General features: G+C 41.2%; 1 protein-coding gene across 1 annotated transcript; it reads right to left on the bottom strand.

Moving 5' to 3' along the window:
• Positions 1 to 1,312: 1,312 nt before the first annotated feature.
• Positions 1,313 to 5,674, bottom strand: LOC139721728 (uncharacterized). The gene has a single exon (XM_071633051.1). The coding sequence runs from the start codon at positions 5,672 to 5,674 to the stop codon at positions 1,313 to 1,315; it is 4,362 nt and encodes a 1,453-aa protein (XP_071489152.1).
• Positions 5,675 to 12,736: the final 7,062 nt, after the last annotated feature.

Below are 12,736 nucleotides of genomic sequence, written 5' to 3'. Positions count from 1 at the left end.
CCTAAACTTGGTCCTCGCTGGAACCCTAAACGGTGGCTCTCTCCCTGGAACCCTAAACACCCTGTTAATTTAATAACATGATACCTCCCTTATAATTTGTGGTCTTTAGTTATTCCTGATTCTATTCATATAACTTCCACAAAACATATAATTATATATTCCATCATATTAACATTGACTAGCCACACATAATTTCCATGATAATGTTTCACCACGGATCATTATCTTTCAATGTTGAATAGGGGTGATTAATCAGCCCATTAAAATCTAAGCGTTGTTCTCATTCTCTATTTCTTTTACAATGCAATTAAAGTTCGGTTTGACATACAAACATCACACATACAAAGCAATATCGGGAATTACATAGGAACTTACAAGGCATAAACAACTTCAATTAAATGATCGTGTACTTACAACAGTTGTTGGTGTTTACACTCGAATCCTCCTAGATTCTCTGCTGGACGGTCAGGCTGTCCAAGCCGAAATGCAACAATCCCTGAATCACACTGATTCCAAATAACACTCTGCTACTCTCTAACTTCGCAATCTCGAAGTAACGTAGCCTGGTCCTGAGTGTTCCGATAATAATGTGGCATCTGAATTTTATGCCCAAACACTGCATATTTATACATTTGTTGGACCATAGGTCTCCATGTAAAATTAGTTAAATGAAGTCAAGTGACTTCCTAGAAAGTTTTCATAGAAGTCCTGCCCCCTTTTCTTATTGGTTGGCGTTTTCTGTCTGTCAAAACTTTCCTGAGCATCTCATTTTGCATTGGTCAAGCCCCTGCTTGACGTCATCACTTCCTGTCCACGGAAACCAAAATTCTTTGAAGTGGTCCTGTTGTGACTTAGCTAGAAACTTGTGTCTGACGTCGTGAATGACGTCCACATACCAGATAGTATGAGGCATACTACCAGGGATACCCTTTCCTCGTATTTTGACGTCATGTAGGGTTTACTCATCCCCAAAACATTTAATTCCAAATCACTCTCTTTTACTTTGATTGTGCATCGCAACATCTCCTTATATGGTTATTTTGATGCAAGCTTTTGTCTTTAAAGCTGCACTTCTTTTGTAACCATTGCCATAACATCAATTTCTTACATGAGCTACATAATAAACATTAGTACAATGAGACAAATTATTACGTGACAAATACAAAATATGTCATAGCATGACACCACCCCCCATTTCAAGATAGTACTGCTATCTACAATAGTATTTTCACGTATAAACTAATTTGTCCGTACATACACATGACAATACCAACATTCGATAATCCCCTTGCTATGGGTAAACATGCCCCTCTTACTCTGGACATCGGCTAAGGAAGTCTGCCCCAACGTTATCTGTTCCCTTGACAGCGGTCACGTGGTAGCGGTAGGATTGGAGGGCAAGTGCCCAGCGCAAGACTCGGTTGTTTTGCAATTTAGCCTTGGCAATGTACATGAGGGGACGATGATCCACCTCAAGTTCAAACTCTCTCCCATATAGGTAAACATCGAACTTTTTTACTGCCCATGCAATTGCGAGGCACTCTCGTTCTATGACGGCATACCGTCGCTCTGTGTCTGACAACTTCCGGCTGATGTATGCGATAGGGAACTTCTCTCCCTCTACGCGCTGCATCAGTGCTGCGCCGATGCCTACGTCAGACGCGTCAGTCGCCAGTATGAACGGGGATTCATGGTCTGGAAGATGGAGAATGGGGGATGAAGTCAATCGGGACTTCAGCGTGTTGAACGCCTGCTCTTCCAGGGGTCCCCAGTCTACGCGGTTGGCTCTGTCTTTCTTTGTTAAGTCCGACAGCGGTGCGGCGATAGCTGCGAAGTTGGGTATGAACTTGCGGTAATACCCAGCTAGCCCTAGAAACGCGCGTACCTCCCGCTTTGTTTGCGGCACCTCCGCCTGTAAGATCTGCTCCACTTTCTCAGGGTGAGGCTTCAGCGTGCCGCCACCTACGACGTGCCCTAGAAAGTCGAGAGTCTTGAAGCCCACATGGCATTTACTTGGCTTCGCGGTCAACCCAGCATCTGCAAGCCTCGAGAGTACAGCTTGCAAGGAATCCAAGTGTTCTTCCCAGGTCTCGGAGAACACAAGGATATCGTCGATGTAGTTCACTACATTGTCGAGTCCAAACAGCACTTCTCGCATCAGCCGTGAGAAGGTAGCTGGTGCATTCACCATACCAAACGGCAGCACGGTGAAGTGAAACAGGCCTTCAGCGGTGACGAATGCTGTTTTCTCCTTATCAGACTCGGCCATGGGTATCTGCCAATACCCCTTGCTGAGGTCGAACTTCGAAAAGTATTTAGCTCTTGACAGCTTCGCTAGAAGAGTGTCAGCAATCGGAATAGGTTCTGGATCGAACACAGTTATAGCATTCAATTTGCGGTAGTCGACGCAAAATCTATTACTTCCGTCCTTCTTTTTCACTAGTACGATCGGTGACGCGTACTTGGATCGTGATTTCTCTATCACGCCCATCTTTAGCATTTCGCTCAATTCTGCTTTTACCGCAGCTTGCATAGATTGTGGTAGGGGATACGGCTTGCTTACCACGGGGTCAGCGGTAGTAAGTGTCACTGAGCATTCCATCGCGTTTGTTCGCCCTGGTACATCGGTTAATTGCGCATCAAACTGATTTAGCAGATCGGTTACCTGCGCTGCTTGTGACTCGGCGAGTTCCGCATCTATCATCACGTCAGCCACGCTCTCATTTTGCGATAAGGCGGGCAGTCCTATGCACGGTCGGTCGAGATCGGGTTCGACCTCCTCTTCGACTACGGAGATGGCATTCGCTTGGACTTCATTGTCCCTACTTCGCGCACGGTCAACATACTTCTTCAAGAGATTAACATGGTAGGTCTTGACCTTGCCATTGACCTCAACTCTCACATCACATCGCCCTAGTGTGCCTGTGACCATATACGGTCCCTGCCATTGCATCAGGAGCTTGCTTGCGCTCGTTGGCCTCATAATGAGCACTTTGTCGCCAACCTCAAGCTTTCTGTCACGTGCCTTTGCGTCATAGTACTTGGCATATCTTTTCGATGCGCGCTTGAGCTCCTCATGCGCCACTTTGCAAGTCTCCTCGAGTCTCGCTCGTAGGTCCACAACATACTCGTATGTTGTTTTGACCTCTTCGTCGACTGTTTCCGCTTCCCAGATTGTCTTAATCAGGGAGAGAGGTCCACGTACAGTCCTGCCATACAGCAGCTCAAACGGACTAAAGCTAAGGCTAGCTTGTGGTACCTCCCGATATGCGAACAACAATGCCGGTAAATAACGGTCCCAATCTTTGGGTCGCTCTGCACTCATTCGTCGCAGCATGGCTTTGAGAGTTCCGTTGAATCTCTCAACCAACCCATTGCACATGGGATGGTACGGAGTTGTGTGAAGCTGCTTTACGGACAGCAAACGTCCTAACTCCCTCATTAGCTCAGAAGTGAACTGCGCCCCTCTATCAGAGAGAATCTCATCTGGCAAACCTAAGCGGCTAAACATCTCGACAAGCGCCTCAGCCACTCGCTCGGTTTCAATGCTCGGTAATGCAATAGCTTCTGGGTAGCGAGTTGCATAATCGACCAGCGTCAAAACATACCGATTCCCACGATCGGTCTTGGGGTCAAAAGGTCCTACAAGGTCAATCGCCACGCGCTTGAACGGAGTATCAATGAGCGGCATGCTCGCGAGCGGCACGCGACCCACGCTCCCCTTATTCACGGTGCGCTGACAGATATCACATGATATGCAATATCGCCGGACGTCATCTCCCATACCTGGCCAATAGAAGCTTTGCTGTAATCGGTCGAGTGTTTTCTGTGTTTTTAGGTGCCCAGACATTATGCCATCATGGGCAAGCGCCATTAATCCATCACGGTATGCGCTCGGTACGGCCAATTGTCGAACTGGCTTGCCATATTCCAATTTTGTAGATTGGAATTCGCGATAGAGCAGGCCTCGATGCACGAGAAACTTGCTCTCATTTCCTTTGCTTGTGGTCGTTTTCTGACCACTCTCCGCTGCTCGCCAAGCTTTCGCAAGCGTCGGGTCAGCCTTTTGCGCTGCTTCATACTCACCTTTACTCGTCGCGAGTGAGAGTGCACTTGCTGTCGGCAGTGGTTTGAGGGGTTTCGCACTTTGCGCTTTCTGGCCACGTGTCTCTACCGCCCCTCCCTCGGATGATTCTACCATCTCTTCCTCCTCTACCACTACCTCGTCACTATCAAGTGACCACTGTGGATCGGGATTATTTTGGTCCCTGACCCCGGGAATATTCCCCAAAATAAGCTCATACATTGGGTCTTCCATAACCAGAGCTTCCACTTCCCCAGTGTAGAAAGGCGTGTCTACCCATACCCTAGCAATGGGGAATTCTCTGACAGTCCCGTCTATCAAAACCACCCTCTTCTTCTGCCCTGCAACAATCTGAGGGGTTCTAACAAACACTGACTTTACCACGGCTGTACTACAGCCACTGTCCCTTAGAACGGACACTACATGCCCTCCTACTTTTCCCTGAAGAACAGGCATGTTCACACCTGATGGTCTGACTCCCGAAGAGCATCCTGCCTCGAGAAGGGGTATTTCATCCCCCGAAGCTAGCTTCACATACGAGCCCGGCTGTCTTGCCGTTTCATATCTAACGGTGTTAGCCTCAATACAGGCAGCCCCCTTTCGGTCCTGACTAGTCTTCTCCTCAGACCCCTTCATTTCATCCAAAGCAGCAGCCCGGTTTGGTCTCGGACTATTCGTTTTGGCCTGGCAGTTTCGAGCCAAATGACCTGCCTTCCCACAAACATAACACCCACTTGACCCCTTGGTTCCTTGTGGGCCACTGAATTTGGAAGCCGAATGACCCTGACTTTGGCCCTTGTCAGGTCGCTTTTGGTCTTTGTAGGAGTTGCTTTTTTGTTCCTTATGGGGGTGGGCTTGACTGTATTGATCCGCTAGCTTCGTCATTTCATCTAAGTTTGTCGGATGTCTCTCGCGAACAAACTGCTTCAGCTCTTTCGAGCTCCTGGCATAAATTTGATCCATTATCATCAATTGAATTAGGTCATCAAACTCAGCCCTAAAACCAGCTAACTCTAACCAACGCAAGAGATAGCGCTTCAGCCTCTCGGCTAACTGACTGTGAGTCTCGCCAGGCTCTACCTGCGAGCTCCGGAATTTAGCTCTAAATCCCTCTTCGTTCAACTCATACCTTTGGAGTAAGGCGGCCTTTAATTCATCGTAATCATTTGCAAGTTCTGACGGCATTCGGGAATACACTTCCAGGCCTTTGCCCGTCAACAGTGTACTGAGGGGTAGGGCCCACTGAGTTCTTGCCCATCCCATACTCTCAGCGTATCTCTCAAATCTGCATAGATAGGAGTCTAAGTCATCTGTTTTCTCATTGAAAAGAGGTAATTTCACATTTTTCATGCCATTACTAGGAGAATCATTTCTAGGTCTGGCTGCTGCAATTTGCAGCTCCAGCTCTTTCATTTCTTTCAAATGCTCCCTTTCTTTCTGTCGTTCATCCCTTTCCTTTTGGCGCTCTTCTCTGAGCTTTTCTTCCTTCAAGTCTAGTTTCTCCTTTTCATCCCTAGCAAAATCGACCAATTCCTTGCCTGTCAGCCCTGCCTCCTTCCCCACTTTTATGAGTTCAGAATACACATCCATTGCAATGTACAATCACGTTACTATAGCAACAATCACCTCAATGTAATCTGACCTTAAGACACTGGACCTTGAGCCTAACTCTCACTGGCCAAGCAAGTGGCCACTGGCGGTCTAACCTTTGGCTTCTTGTTTCGAGTTGTCAGTTGCACATATTGAGTTGACTGGTCTAGTTTCTAACTTTTAACAATTGCTGCCCGGGTTCTCCACCAATTCTTGTCACAGGGGACTTTCCTCTGAATGTGGGGAACGAAAGTCCTCCCTGCGACTGGGAGCTTTTCTATAGTCAAAGGTTGACTTTCTCTAAATGCAGCAGATTGTTAGCAGACCATTCACTCATTCAACTCTTTCGACTTGTGCAACTACAGTGCCTCGAAATAAGTAGTCAATCACACAGTGTTCTTACAATGTAACAATCAATAAGATTTATTATACTGGTCTCAAATTGTGGTAGTTTACAACAATAACATAGTACAAACTTGAATACAGATATCCAATTCCACTTGATCTTGAGCTTGGTTGCTCTGCTCGGTGGTGTATTCTAGAAGCTCCCGTGCTTGGTTGCTCTAGGTTGTCGACGATGCCCTGCCTGAAGTAGCGGGTCGTCTCCCCTGACTTCTGGTCCTCTCTGGAACCCTAAACTTGGTCCTCGCTGGAACCCTAAACGGTGGCTCTCTCCCTGGAACCCTAAACACCCTGTTAATTTAATAACATGATACCTCCCTTATAATTTGTGGTCTTTAGTTATTCCTGATTCTATTCATATAACTTCCACAAAACATATAATTATATATTCCATCATATTAACATTGACTAGCCACACATAATTTCCATGATAATGTTTCACCACGGATCATTATCTTTCAATGTTGAATAGGGGTGATTAATCAGCCCATTAAAATCTAAGCGTTGTTCTCATTCTCTATTTCTTTCACAATGCAATTAAAGTTCGGTTTGACATACAAACATCACACATACAAAGCAATATCGGGAATTACATAGGAACTTACAAGGCATAAACAACTTCAATTAAATGATCGTGTACTTACAACAGTTGTTGGTGTTTACACTCGAATCCTCCTAGATTCTCTGCTGGACGGTCAGGCTGTCCAAGCCGAAATGCAACAATCCCTGAATCACACTGATTCCGAATAACACTCTGCTACTCTCTAACTTCGCAATCTCGAAGTAACGTAGCCTGGTCCTGAGTGTTCCGCAAATAATGTGGCATCTGAATTTTATGCCCAAACACTGCATATTTATACATTTGTTGGACCATAGGTCTCCATGTAAAATTAGTTAAATGAAGTCAAGTGACTTCCTAGAAAGTTTTCATAGAAGTCCTGCCCCCTTTTCTTATTGGTTGGCGTTTTCTGTCTGTCAAAACTTTCCTGAGCATCTCATTTTGCATTGGTCAAGCCCCTGCTTGACGTCATCACTTCCTGTCCACGGAAACCAAAATTCTTTGAAGTGGTCCTGTTGTGACTTAGCTAGAAACTTGTGTCTGACGTCGTGAATGACGTCCACATACCAGATAGTATGAGGCATACTACCAGGGATACCCTTTCCTCGTATTTTGACGTCATGTAGGGTTTACTCATCCCCAAAACATTTAATTCCAAATCACTCTCTTTTACTTTGATTGTGCATCGCAACATCTCCTTATATGGTTATTTTGATGCAAGCTTTTGTCTTTAAAGCTGCACTTCTTTTGTAACCATTGCCATAACATCAATTTCTTACATGAGCTACATAATAAACATTAGTACAATGAGACAAATTATTACGTGACAAATACAAAATATGTCATAGCATGACACAGCGATACAAAGAAAATATACAGAAAATTCAAGATATTTTCACTTTTCTTGCATAATAAAAGAACACAATGACTTCCCTCTTTCAGAAGGAAGGGGGGAATAATGTTATACCATTAACATACGTTAGTAACAAGTTGAAGAAATGTGCACTTAATTCAAAGAGTGAAGTTTTGTGAAATTCTCTTTATATTTTCCTTATATCGTTGTATATCGTTATCATGTGACATCATACACTGTAGTAGTCTTCTCATTCAGCAGTGATATACAGATACATTAAAAATTCATAGCTTTTAAACAAATTGTCCGATTTTCCCAAACTTTCCCTGATCGATGTGTTCTACTAAAAATGTTTGCTGCATTAATACTCAATCCATATGTATTAAATGTAGCCTTTCCTTTAAAGTTTGGGCGGGCGCACCAGACAGCAGGGTGGGGCTGCAGCCCCCTCCACCATCCCCTCGATTCTGCGCGGCCCCTGCAGCATGTAACACATTCGATACAATGTACTCCGATCTTGGCAACCGGTTGGTGTGTGTCGTCCTGTATAGCCATGTGGTTGTAGTTAACATTAACAAGCACAGGAACAGGAGTACGCGCCATTATTGTGAATGCTGCTGCTTGAGCTGTGTTTTACGTCATCCGCAGACCGCGAACCCAGCGCCAGTTTCTCTCAAAGACGAAATATCTTGGACAATTATTGTTGAGGTTGACAGTCTCGAGACTTATAGGGCCTACATCGTTCATCGTTCATATAAAATTTCATATACATTTTTGTTTACATCCTCCAACTGCGAATATACTGTCAGGTAAGAATGTGTCAGATAATACATGCAATATAATGGTAGACTTTAAAAGCAAAAGTCGATTTCTATATTCTTTGTTTGATTACAAGGAAAAGATAATCTCTTTATTGTTGTTTTGAATGCCTGTATATTGAATTTTGTTGAGAGGATTCGACATGTAATCATTGCAATCTATGTATGCCTACAACTACAGCTTCGGGGTTCCCTATTCAACTGAGACTTTTAAATATAGACGAGCAACATGTACATGGGCGTCACAGGCTTTTAAAACAGTCTTGGTATTGCCTTTTGATATACATTAGATAATTATAATATTCTTCCTCAAATTTTTGGCTTGCGATTTGTCAAAGAATCAAGATTTGCTTCGTTATCATGTTGACTCTATCATCTATAGGCTTTTACTGCTATAAAAGAGAAGACTTATTCACTCAGTAACACCCAAGGCTAAATATTCGGACATCAGTCCGATAGCAGATACGTAGGCCTACCGTAAGGGACATCTCTTTTGTTTTAGAGCTATTTTATTTTGATTTTTTTAAGTTGTTTTTTTGTTGTTGTAAGGATGCAAAATTTACAACTTGGTCTTTTCATACAATTTCTCTGTAATAGCATGATTGTCAAACCTGTTCATCATTACATCTACGCATATGAACAACAATAGTACCCCTCATTTGAATTTTAGTCATAATTTATGTCGAAATAACATGATTGCCCATGGAAGCATATCATATTCTATATAATATACTATATAAATGGTATATTATAATCAATATTTTGAGAAATTAGCAATTTTCAATGTGAACTGGATTGAAAGGACGGGTTCACCTTTAGCATACAATGTGAATTGAGTTAATGCAGCAATATTAGTAGAACATATCAATGTAAGTTTGAGGAATACTCGGTGCCGTCATTGCTGGATGAGACTACTTAATTTGTGATATCACGTGTGCAGAAGGATATAAAAAATTATGAAGAGAGTTCGGCAAATCATTTTTTTTTTTTTGTACACATTCCCTTGACTTGTCACTGACATAATGTTAAAGGAAACCAAAACCCAAAGAGACATGTAGATCGAGTGAAAGCATGCAGCAACATTAGTAGAGCACATCAGTGAAAGTTCGATTAAAATCGGACAATCGATGCAAAAGTTATGAATTCTTAAAGTTTTGGTACCAGACCACGTTTCCAAATTCGTGACTTTTTTTTTTCAAAGAGAACCATTATTGTGGCAAAGCAATGATGTAATAACGCCATTTGAATCAGAAAGTGAATGAAAATATCCTATACATCCCGCATGCAACATATACTTCAACAGAACTTACTTCTATAAAGATGATTAACCTATACATAATACAGTTTATTCATAAACATATGATTGATATTTATATTTGAAACAATCAGAGAGCAGAACTGAGCTATACGCGTTGACTTTTTATTCGGCGAAATCAATTATCGTCCTCTTCAGTTTTTGATGTTGTTGTTGTTGTTGTTGTGATAACATCCCTATCCCTTTATAAGCATAGCCGTTTGAGCCTATATATGTTCAACCGAGGCGCATTGACGTGAATCACACAACTAAGTTTCATTTCATTGTCATTTGTGGTTGATTTTTTTTTCTCTATAAATTTTGATTTCAATAGAATATGTAGGATGTATTTCTAGTTTCAGTTTAGAGAATTCAGTACTAGTAACTGCACACCTATTTATCATCATAATTATTCTACGACTCAGCGCATCTGCAATGTATTGAAGGACGTTTGGGTTTTTCGAAGCTGGGTTGATGCTGCGAATAGACCTGGCATGACAGCATTTATCAGGCTTGCCATGATGTGATTTCCATGAATTTGTCGTCGATTAGTTTACATGGTTTAGAGGCATGACTTCTTCTGATGTCAAGAAATAATAACAGAAAGTCACAATCTAGTTTGACAATGTAAAGCTGTGAACACTATCGGTACATGTATAAAGACTTTCAGTGGTCCGTTGTGGACACCCAACGCATAATATAAATGAATTTTAGAAGAAAGCTAATTCTTTTACTGTAAAATATACATTGTGATCATCAGTATCCACACATTTCATCCTAATCGGATGACACAATAGGCCTATGTCTGAATGATATATATGAACCCTTATCACTTCGTCGGTTGAGAATATTGACGTGTGGGTATAGGCCCTACTTTCATTACGACGGGTTCTGCTAAGAACATGCGTTATGTCAAGTATTCTTTCGCAGATTTCCACGTTCTGTCTTGAAACTTTTATGAACCTCCTTGCCATAACAATGTGCAATCATCAAATATCGTCCATTCTAGCCGTGCACGTGAGTATACTATACGGGGATGGTCCATCTTTTATCTGCTGTTGTCTTCTTGTATACCCCAGGCACTTTCCCCAATGATATACTGAACTTTATTCCACTTCCATTCAAACTCATTTGAATAGATACAGAAATATGCTATCTGAGCTTAAAGGGATCATACAATTTTGGTTGAGATCTTATTTCAGGTTTCTAACATTTTTTGGTGAAATAATGAGAAACATCTTATGAGATATGAAAGAGCATGTAATTCTATGAGGAATTCAACGTTTATTTGATGAAAATTGGTTTTTGAAATGGCTGAGATATCCCCAAAAGAGCGATTCTAATAAAGCGTGGCACCCACACTTTATTGCTATCGCTTTGTTTTACTTTGTTTTTGGATGTTTCAGTCATTCAAAACCCGATTTTCATCGAATAAACTTTGAATTCCTCTTAAAATGGTATGCTCTGTACTATATAACAAGTGTTTTCTTGGTATCTTGCAAAAAGTTAAAAGCCCAATTCTCATCTCCACCAATACTGTACCATCCCTTTAACATAATCTCTCATAGAAGCCTTATGCAACGTCGTCTTATATGATATGAGGCTCAGCAAATATTATGATCCGGGATTGACTATAGCTTGATAAACATTCTCCATGTTTTATTGATGTAAATCACTGATGAAAAATGAAGCCACCTCCATCGGTGTCCATCAAAATGTGTACATTGGACTCATTTCATGGTTTATATACAAAAGGGAATCGCGTACGATTAGAAATGACGTATGATGAAAATCTTACATTGTGATCGAAGTTATTGACAGGTTAAGATGATAGATTAGTCCTCGTAAAAAGCTTACTCTCGTGCTGGAACATAACCACGATAACAGAGCTAATGGAAAATATACAAGCGTAAATACAAAAAAGGTCACTCTGTCTCACACACCCTATCACACCATTTCATTATCACATTGTGGATTCGATAATTATAGACTTATCATATTAAAACAACGACGTCAATGAAAAAAAAAAGATTCAGGCAAACACACTCCTATTAGTCTTAAGAGTCCCATTGGTAACTATATCAGAACAATAATAACGTATACATATCACTTTGAAGTTTTGCTCTCAGCGGCTTACCTTCGGGACTAGGTACCGTCTCGAGTAGTGTATGTCCCCTTTGAAATAACGCCGTTTCAGCTGTTATAACCTTCAAGTGTTCGCATTGTCAAACCCTTTTATTATTATTTTTTTTAATGAAATAGGGCTCCCTTGCAAAAGAATGTGTATGCCTTGAAGAAACAATCATGTATCAAGTAAACAGCACAGAATAAATAACCTGGTACATGTCTGCTCATAAACTCTCATGACATTGTCAAGACGATAATCACGTACACGTAGTTCAAGCTTTGAATTTTTTTTGGACTTATGCTCTCTGCTCTCCTGAAAAAAAAAGTTTGTATGAACATCAATGCATACTACTCGAAATATATATGTATATAACATAAATGCTTGGTAATATTCTTCTAAAACCAATTTTACTGAAATATCGACTTCTCTGATGCATTCATGAAAGTTTTTTTTTTTTTAAATATGCCAAGCCTATATGCACTAATGTAAATACATCTTTGAACATGATTTTTCTTGCTTTTTTATTTTCTTTTACCTTATACAAGATATGAAATGTTTAGAATATATCAATTATCATAAACAATTTTACGTTTGATTTGATTTGATTGGTTCCTGCGTTATTACTGTGCATGTACACACATTGTTGGTAGCATATAAACTTTTAGAAATATTTTTGTCTCCATTGTATTTACAACGTGTGTAGGTGCATAAGCAATACAATGGATAAGGAAGGGTTACCATCGGTTACAGCTTAAGCGCAGTGAATTTGCTTCTAGCCCTTAAAATATTTGTTATATGTTACATCCAGAGCTGATTAATTTGTATTTGAACGGCAAATTCACAGGATCCTTTTTTTTTTTTGCATATTATGTATGTGCATAAAATAATGGCTACTTGTTTCCATTTTGCATCGTGTTAGAGAAATGTTGAATATTTGAATCAATCATTTATCTGTTATTATCAAATGACTTTTTGATTTTTTTTTAGTTTGATATTATTGTCTTCTCA

Source organism: Diadema antillarum, unplaced genomic scaffold (genome assembly GCF_040938485.1).
Source record: "Diadema antillarum isolate AM-2024a unplaced genomic scaffold, OU_Dant_1.0 scf00000148, whole genome shotgun sequence".
Classification (NCBI taxonomy): Eukaryota; Metazoa; Echinodermata; class Echinoidea; order Diadematoida; family Diadematidae; genus Diadema; species Diadema antillarum.
This window is presented reverse-complemented; position numbering and strand designations above follow the sequence as displayed.

Bases quoted from the DNA above. Each gene is read 5' to 3' on its own strand.
- LOC139721728 (XM_071633051.1), bottom strand. From the start codon at position 5,674: ATGGATGTGTATTCTGAACTCATAAAAGTGGGGAAGGAGGCAGGGCTG.